The sequence below is a fragment of the Primulina huaijiensis genome, chromosome 8 (genome assembly GCF_012295235.1).
Source record: "Primulina huaijiensis isolate GDHJ02 chromosome 8, ASM1229523v2, whole genome shotgun sequence".
Lineage (NCBI taxonomy): Eukaryota > Viridiplantae > Streptophyta > Magnoliopsida > Lamiales > Gesneriaceae > Primulina > Primulina huaijiensis.
The window spans coordinates 21947261-21956791 of record NC_133313.1 but is presented as its reverse complement, the minus strand read 5'-3'; the positions used below and the strand labels follow the sequence as shown (position 1 = coordinate 21956791).

General features: G+C 33.1%; 1 protein-coding gene across 2 annotated transcripts; it reads right to left on the bottom strand.

Moving 5' to 3' along the window:
* Nucleotides 1–5248: 5248 nt before the first annotated feature.
* LOC140983653 (ent-kaurene oxidase-like) lies at nt 5249–9036 on the bottom strand. 2 transcript variants are annotated; one of them, XM_073450791.1, is made up of 9 exons: nt 8900–9031; nt 8609–8806; nt 7866–8026; nt 6998–7159; nt 6770–6910; nt 6429–6683; nt 6102–6263; nt 5814–6008; nt 5249–5729 (listed from the first exon to the last, which is right to left on the bottom strand). In XM_073450791.1, the coding sequence occupies exons 2-9, from the start codon at nt 8754–8756 to the stop codon at nt 5418–5420; spliced, it is 1536 nt and encodes a 511-aa protein (XP_073306892.1). In that variant the 5' UTR covers nt 8757–8806; nt 8900–9031; the 3' UTR covers nt 5249–5417. The 2 variants fall into 2 exon arrangements, with proteins under 2 accessions (XP_073306892.1, XP_073306891.1); XM_073450790.1 differs by having other exon boundaries at nt 5250–5729; nt 8609–9036.
* Nucleotides 9037–9531: the final 495 nt, after the last annotated feature.

Sequence of the window (9531 nt, the reverse complement as noted above, 5' to 3'; positions counted from 1 at the left end):
CGAGGGAAACTTCTCCATCTATCCGGTTCAAAGAGAAACTGCTCCATGCCCAACGGTCTAACCAATACTGACCTTTTCTGAAAATCAATAAGGACTCTATTCTTCGTCAGCCAGTCCATTCCCAAAATAATGTCAAATTCTGGCATCAGCAACACTATCAAATCAGCATACACTAGGTGGCCCTACAGTTCTAGATCGATGTCTCTGACCACGCTAGTAGCTGATAACTCTTCTTCTGATGGAACTGTCACTGAATAGCTCACATCGAGCCCAATGGACTTTAGGTCCAAATGATCAACAAATGTCTCCGAAATAAAAGAGTGAGTGGCCTCTGAGTCTAACAAGGCATTCGTGGCTACTCTTTTTATGAAAATATTTGTTGAGAGACGTTAGTACAATACAAAACTTATTTCCCAAAACTTCTAATCTTAACCTCAAGCATAGCAGAAAATTTCTATCCCAAGTCACAAAAAAAATTAACTAGCACCCTAATAATCCCCAAATAAATTCAAAACATGCATAGCAAAAAAAAATAATGCGGCGCTGAATTAAATAAGTTACCAGTCAATAATGTCGTGTCTGGGTTCGCCTCCTGAGCATGCATGGCGAACACTCTAACCTGTGTCGGCTACCTCCACTATAGGCAGTCCTTCAACATGTGATCGCTGGCTCCGCATTTAAAGCACTTGCTCGATCCATATAAACACTGTCTCGGATGCTGGCGGTTGCACTTCGGGCACACCAGGTACTCACCCGGCCTTTGACGAGCTTTCTGTTGTGGAACAGGACCCTTGCCTTTCGGCGGTCCCTGCAATGGCCTCTTTCCATGCTGCCTCTGGAATGACCTCTTAAACTGAGGTCACTGTTGTTGTTGCTGCTGAGGTGCCTGATAGGGCCTCTTGCCCTGCCTATCGACCTCAATGTCTCTCTGGTCCTGCTCTGCTGCCAAAGCTCTCGAGACGACAACTTTATAAATCGTCGGACCAGCAACTCGAACGTCACGGCGCAAGATTGGCTGCAACCCATCCATAAAATGTCTCAGCTTCTCCCGGGCATCATTCGTAATCAGGTGTACAAAGTGACACCCCATCTCGAACTTCCTAACAAACTCTGCAACACTGCTGTCTCCCTGTCGCAGCGTCATGAATTCCCCGGTCAGCCTATATCGTACTTCCTCAGTGAGGTACTTGACGTAGAAAACTTCTTTAAAACCATCTCACGTCAGTGTTTGCAAGTTCACTGACACTGATGCACTCTCCCAGCAAAGCTTGGCGTCTCTTGACAAAAGGAATATAGCACACCTGACCCTGTCTGCATCCTGCAGCTCCATAAACACAAAGATCACTTTGATGGACTTAATCCATCCCTCGACTATCATCGGGTCAGTAGTTCTCGAGAACTCCTTTGGGTCCATCCTCTTGAACCTCTCATAAACTACCTCTGACCTGGGCCTCGCCCTTGTGTTCACTGCAACTTGGTTCTCCGCAAACTGCGCGAAGAACTGAGTCATCCCTGCAAGCATCTGAGCCTGCATATCTCGGGGTGGGCGAGGAGGAGTGACCCTCTCCTCATTCTGAGCCTCTTTGTCCTCATCCCTTGCTCCGCGGTTAACCATTCTTCTAGGAGGCATGATGTTCCAAGATTTACCCAACACGTAAACCCCACATGCATGAACATAATACTAATATCGTAAGATGCACGTAATTTGAACTTAGGACATGTACATGCTGAAATCATGAATTGATGCTTGCTACATGAAAATTTTAAAACCTTAAAACTTACAGACTTGAGGTGCGACTTCGTGAGCTTCTCGCAACTTGCAGTAGCCATAACCCTTTACAAGAACAACGCTCTGATACCAACTGTAACGTACCATACTTTTAACTATTTTAAAATTTGCGGATAAATAAAAATTTTCTTAAATGAATAATCATCCTTCAAATTTCGATAAAAATATACTGTTCTTCCAAAATATTTGCGACAAAAGATGATAAATAAAGTTTGCTAAAGTAATCGATAACCATCGTAAACAATCCCCTTAAAAATCCATAATATTTGAAACATGCATAAAAATCTTAAAACATGGGCGGTCCTCGGGTTTAGCCTCATGCGTAGTCCAAGTCAGCTCACTGGTCCCCACCCCTAGTCTCCTCAACATCTTTCTCACCTGCATCGATCAATTATAGTGAGTCTAAAGACTCAACATGTATAAACTGGAAATAACAAGTACTACGTAATAAAACCACATGTATCTTTAAAATAGAGCGTACATACTTTAAACTTGAACATTGCATACAAAAGCCTGGACATACATACATAACATAGACGTGCCATCATCGTAAAACCTTTCATAAAATGCTTGCCTCATACATACTTGAGCATACATAACATAATTGTGCGTAGAGATACGTTTCAAAGAAAGTGACTCATACGTAAAAGTGCCTGATCAGACTAAACCACAGTACTGGGCTGGCAGGGAAAGTCCACTACCACATACATGAGATCCCCGTTATTGCTTTAACGGGTGGATTGGTCACTGGCCATGCTTTACCTCATTCCAATCCTGATCTGAACCCGGTCATGCTTTACCGGGGTGGAGAGGTCCTCGGCCACGTTCACCGACTTCCAAACCCATTCATAATTTAGTCACAAGACATTTAGGATACCTCAAATTTAAAAATATTTAATCTCGTACAGAATTTTTTTTCTTTTGTTTTTAGAATTTATAGCATAGATAATTTATTTTATATCAGCATTGTTATATATATACACACGTATATATTATGTATATGTTTAGTACTTATATATGTATATATTTGTATGTGTTTAGTATTTATATATGTATGTACATTGGATATTTAAAACTATTTGTTTTTTATGATCCATTTTTTAATATCAAATAGGTCATAGTATTGAACATTTCAAATTATTTGTTTTTAAGTTTTAGAGTTGTATCATAGTTAAATTATATATAATATTTCTATCACCTACTTGATTGTAGATTTTTTTTTTATTTTTTTTAAAATTTCATAAATAATTAAAAAAACATATATATAAATTTAAAATTATAAATCAAAAGATCGCATACTACCAAATTTTGTGTATTGAATTTATAAATTTGTGTGATATATAATTTTTTTTAAATATGCTATTATTATCCATTTTTAAATATTAAATAAAATAATTATACAAAATGTGAGACGGTGAAATTAATTGTTTAACAGTTATACCTTAAATTTATATATTATGAGAGCTAATTTTGGAACTGAAGTAAAAAAAAAAAATTTAGTTCTGATTTTGGTTTCAGTGTTCTTGAAAACCATGGTTGAGTTTACCTATAGACCTTTATTACCTAAATCTTAAACATTCTTAGCAAATGTTTCAAACACTTCCAAATTTTATTTATTTAATGTATAAATTTGTTTGATATATAATTTTTTTAAAAAATGTTACTAAAATCTTTAAATTTCTTATTATAGCTAATCTATTTGAATTCTTCTAAAATATTCATATTTTATGATATTATTGATATATTAACACTCATAATTGTTGATAAAAATTATTCTAAATAATTTATTAAACTCTTTATTTTCAATTCTTAGTTAAAAACCCAAAAAATATGTTTGTATTAAACTTCATATTATTATATTATTATATACTTATAATGTTATTCAACTTATTGCATGTATTATTAATTTTTTTCATATTTCTTCTTGTGATACTATAATTTATTATTTAATTAGAAACTGCACTAAAAATATAATCACAAATTTTCATTAAAATAATAAAATATGATGTAGAGAGAAAATTTAAAAAATAAAATATTTCAATGTTTAGTATAAAGATGAATTATTTGAGAAAATTAACCAAGAGTTATATTTTATTCTTGAAATGATATAAATTACTACAATCAATGTAATTGTAGTGATAATTCATTAGCATTTGCTAAAATTTACATATATATCCTTATTGAGTTTTTTTTATTTTTATTATTATGGAGGGCATTTGTTTCTTTTCACAATTAGATTGGAAAACAAATCAATTATATAGATTATCATGAGTCTTTCATATGTATATTTTTTTGAAGTTTTTTTTTAAAATCTATATAATTTATAATGGGTAATTTCATTATTAATATAACTCAATTTTATTTATCTCACGCTCGTTTACAATTGAATAAATACACATATTTATATGTTTATAAAATGAAATATTTTTTTTAAAAATAAAATAGAATGAAATATGATATAATTAAATATTATAATGAAAAAAAAAAAGATAAGTGTAGAAAGTCAAAAGCACAAAACCATAATCATAACCATAACCATAAAATGTGGTTAATTAGTATTAATTATTAATTAATAAACTAAGTGTGAAATTATCATATATATCATTTAATAATGAAAATAAGTAAACATATGAAGGGTAATATATTCGTTTTTTTTAAATAAAATAGAATGAAAAATAATTAAATATTATAATGAAAAAAGATAAAGGATAGAAAGTCAAAAGCACAAAACCATAACCATAATAATAAATGTTGTTAATTAGTATTAATTATTAATTAATAGACTAAGTGTGAAATTACCACATATATTACTTAATAATGAAAATAAGTAAACATGTGAAGGGTAATATATCCGTTTTTTAAATAAAATAGAATTAAATATTACATAATTAAATATTATAATAAAAAAAGATAAGGGTAGAAAGTCAAAAGCACAAAACCATAACCATAAAATGTGGTTAATTTTTATTAATTATTAATTAATAGACTAAGTGTGAAATTACCACATATATTACTTAATAATGAAAATAAGTAAACATGTAAAAGGTAATATGTCTAGTTTTTTTATAAATAAAATAGAATGAAATATGACATAATTAAATATTATAATGAAAAAAGATAAAGTAGAAAGTCAAAAGCACAAAACCATATCCATAAAATATGGTTAATTAGTATTAATTATTAATAATTAATAGGCTAAGTGTGAAATTACTATATGTGTTACTCGATAATGAAAATAAGTAAAAATGTAAAAGATAATTATGTCCGTTCACCATTGGAAAACTTTTCAAGTATCCAAGTTTTTGTAGGTAATATAGATTAATTATGTTTTATTTTATTCATCAATGTTCAATTGCGTCATAAATTCTATTATTCCACTGCATTTTGTGTTCAGGTGTTACGACACTATACGCAACAGCCACATTTGATTCTCACAATCTCCATCTATTTAATACTTTTATGTCAATCATCTCTTTCAATAGATATTGTTATTTGGCTACTATATAGAAAAAAATACCAACAATAAATTGTACTGAAATTCTCAAGTTGGTTCACAACATAATCACACAGCAAGAGCACTCATCCAAAAACCAAAAAAAAGGGCATAATACAAGTTGAGATATTTACATCAGTTTCTGGGCTTTAGGATCACTAGCAACGGATGAAGCTTATGAGTGGTTAGCCCCAATGTATCCACATTTTCTTCTTCCCCATCCTTCAGTCTCCATTCGAATTCTTGCACCAATCTGCCGATAGCCACGCAAGATATAAGCATCGCTTGTAGAGAGCCGGCACACACTCTCTTTCCACCTCCGAAAGCCATTGTTTTGTGCAATTCCATGGTGTCGTCTTTTCCGGTCATAAACCGCTCGGGGATCCATTTTTCGGGAGTTTCCCACACTTTTTCATCCATGTTACATCCGTATAAGTTTATAGCAACCTGCAGATATAATTCCATTGTATGGTTTACGCATAATTACGCAAAAAGTATATATATCAAGAGGTTAAGGAAATTGTGAATAACCTCACTGCCTACTGGGATATCATAACCTCCTAATTGTGTGTTTGCATTCACGTATCTTAGCGGGACGATAGGAACTGGACTGTGCTTCCTTATTGTTTCATGGAAAACAGCTGCCAAGTATGGCAGTTGGCACAACTTCTCTTCCTCAAGTTTGTCGAGTCCACATATATCTTGAATTTCCGACAACAAACGACTCTGTTTACATAAAAAAATATCATAGCACACAGTCATGTAAAAATCACACCAAAACAGAGATATGATTAGAAGAAATGACAAAAGTCCAATAACCTGGTTATCGGGATCTTTAGAAAGTTCGTACATCGCCCATTCTGAGGTGACTAATGTAGTATCCGATGCTTCAATAATGGCTTCCCAAAGCAGCATTAGGATTTGTTGTTCGGATAATGTGTTTGCTTCCGATAATAGATAGTCAAGGTAACAATTGAGTTCCTGCCACAATCTTTAATCATTAATGCAGAGGGAAAAATAGATTCAAGAGACACGTGCAGACAGGGAGAGCCGTGTTCACTCAGAGAAAGAAAGAAAAAATCTAAAAATTAATTGATTCTCTCCCTTTGGAATTCATGGTCCACCCTGATTTTAGGTCTTGAATACCTCTCCTGAAGAAATACGTTTCTTCTGCTGCTCGATAAGGGTCTTCATCACAGCTTGCCGGTTGAAATGCATTTGCTGAATTTTATGTTCAAAGCTTTTATTCGGGATCCATTTTAGATATGGGAAAAAATCTCTCCAATCCACCTCGATTGCCCCTTCCATTGGGTCGAGTACCAAAATCTTGAATATCTCCCCTCTAGACAATGTAGAGCCAAGATCCTTCACGTAAAGGGAATCCACATCTTCTCCAATAGCCTATGTGGCAAAAAAATTGTTTCTAAAATTTTGGGACTTGGTGAAAACACAATGTTATATCACTCACTGGAAGTGGATGAGCTCACTTGTTTCAGTGATAATCCAAAAAGTTCAGATTGAAATATTTTTCTGAAATCGACAGCTTCAAGAGGATGCGCATTCAAATGAGCATGGAACTGATCACAAATGTTCTGTATCATGACATCCCTATGAATACGATGACGTTTCTGCCATAACCATTGTATTTAGTAATAATCACTTGCAACATGAATAACCATACAGGTGACTAGGTGAACACCTTTGACAGAACAAACCTGAGCGTTTGGTCCAAGAGTACTCGTAAGTAAATGACGTTTGGCTGCCTTGTAGAATTCATTATAGTCACTCATCGCTACTATGCTTTTATCAGATGTGAGGATCTTCAATGCATTTGAAAGCTTTCGTGTAGATATGGATGTGTATTTCGTTACCATAGCCTAAAGCAAAACGAAGCATGTGTAAGTAAGAAATTTTTTTGGAAACTCAATCTTTTGATATATTTGGTCAAAAAGCATGTTATCTATGCTGCCACTATGTTGATTTGAGCTTAGACAATGAAATAAATAAACTAAATTCATCGCCAGCATTATTAGAGCTGTAATCCAACCATCAGAGTTGACATTCCAGATTAGCATCAGAATGAGTACTCCATAAAATAATCTATGACCATATGTTTTTGCACAGGAAGAATTGATTGAACTTGTCGATCTGATGAAATATATGCAACATAACTGTCACTCAGATTCAGCAGCGGAGCCCGAGAAAATGAATCTGGTCATGAGTGATTAATTCATAATCAAGTTTTCACAGCCAGCAAACAAAATCTTAAATGAAAAACAAGTTACACAAAACCAAGAGCGCGTATAAGTTTCAAAAGAAACATAACACCTAAAACTCATTTCACTCTTGTCCCTTCTGGTATCTTTACAATCACAAAGCCATTTCCGTTTCAAGATATTATGATATTAGTTCATCATGCACTGATGAAAGGTCAAGATACAAACATCAAAAGAGATTGGACGACCGCTCTATCGACAAAATTACACATCAACACTAAAACATCTTAGATTTATGCTCTACCATATATGTAAACTACAAGTTTAATGAGAACCAATATTTGAGAGATAAGGAACTTATATCTACCTCCTTCGCAACATCTGTGGAGTTGAGAACAATCATATTGTTCGAGCCCGTCTTGATAGAATATATAGGACCATATTTCTCAGCCCATTTGGTGAATGTCTTGTGCGGTTTCTTCTCATTTAGTTGTAGTAGATTGCCAATTACTGGTAAACCTGGCACCTCTGCATTGGGTTTGCTAGTCTTTAATTTCCTACGTAATGTATAACGAAACAAAATATATACCGATACGAGTGTTTTCACCATTATTGTCTCACTTACTACGCAAAGACTAACAACGTTTAATGAAGTTTTGGATTAACAGGAACTCATTCTTGTACTGAGGAAAGATACATGATTTTTGCAAGAATAATACTAGTAATATTTGAGAAGCTAATCACCATTGAAATGGTTCAAATATTCTTAATTTCAGGACATATCTTCTCTCTGATTAAATGATCTTTGGTACCTCAACTGATTAATCAGATCACAATTAGTTCAAATCATTGAAAAAATATAAATGAAAAATGTCATCATAAAATGCATCGAGCTTGAAGGGCAAAAATCTCGCAGCGCTCAGTCTCTAATATACGTCTAAATCACTGCATAAACTTTTAAAGTGAAATTAATTAAAAGCTTAAATGAATATAATTGTAACCAAAATTTACTAAATCATCACTAACTAAAACCCACGATCCTTCCCATTACAAAGTTAATCAACCGTTAAATATTTTTAAAAAAAAGAAAAAGAAAAAAAAAAGACTTACGGGGTGGAGGAAGGTGGCCAGAAGATCTTTTCTTTAGATCATTCACATATTCTCTGATGAAAAACAAAGTAATCCCACCAACAGCAATAGCTGGACCACCAATCGCAGCTTCCAAAGGCAGAGCTTGAAGATTCAGAAGCGTATCCATTCAACCCAGATACTCTTTTTTCAAGATTTCAGTAAAATTTATCTCAGTTTCTGCGAAATTTATTGAGCCATTGATGCTCCTGAGAATATGCTGAAGGAAAACAACTCAGAAAACGATAAAAGGAAATCATATGTCATACATACAATTAAACTAAAACTGAAAAAAGAGGCATTGGATCTCCAGACAAAGAAGACGGCACCACCCTCGTCGTTTCTTGAATTTGGACAGTCGAGGGAATTGTGCTTGTGGGCTTAATCATGGCAAAGAATTATGATGTCCACTTTGGCATATATTTTATTATTCTAGAAAATTTCACGTGCAAAGTAAGAAACTAAACCGTTATAAACATATGAATGAGATTTTGATAATATTTAAATGAATTAATATATAGTTAGTAGCATTTATGAATTGAAACAAATCAAACAACAAAAAATAAAAATCATGACTATAGACAGTATATGAATTGGAAAAAGTTATCTTATCCACATGACACATTTTTCAATATGTTTTTTGGTTGATTTTGACAACTCAACAACTCTTTGTCGTAGTTTTTATATTATGCGTATAACCATTTTGGTATACTCAACAAGTATATTATCATCTTTAAAACTTATTATGTTATTTAGAATCCTCATCTGAGATCTGACATGCTTGTAGTTTGCTTCTCTATTACGACATTTTTTCGATTTTCAACATTGTTTTTATCTGGTAATCTTATATTTCCGACTATTTGTTTTTTTGTTGAATGATTTTCAGTTTATGACAAGAAAAAATT

What these genes read in the sequence shown, in the direction of transcription:
- LOC140983653 (XM_073450790.1), bottom strand. Translation starts at nt 8,756, where the DNA reads ATGGATACGCTTCTGAATCTTCAAGCTCTGCCTTTGGAAGCTGCGATT. An exon ending in TGGCCACCTTCCTCCACCCC is followed by an intron (nt 8,027 to 8,608) that starts GTAAGTCTTTTT and finishes AACCCAATGCAG; the next exon opens with AGGTGCCAGGTTTACCAGTA. An exon ending in AACGTATTTCTTCAGGAGAG is followed by an intron (nt 6,264 to 6,428) that starts GTATTCAAGACC and finishes AGATTGTGGCAG; the next exon opens with GAACTCAATTGTTACCTTGA.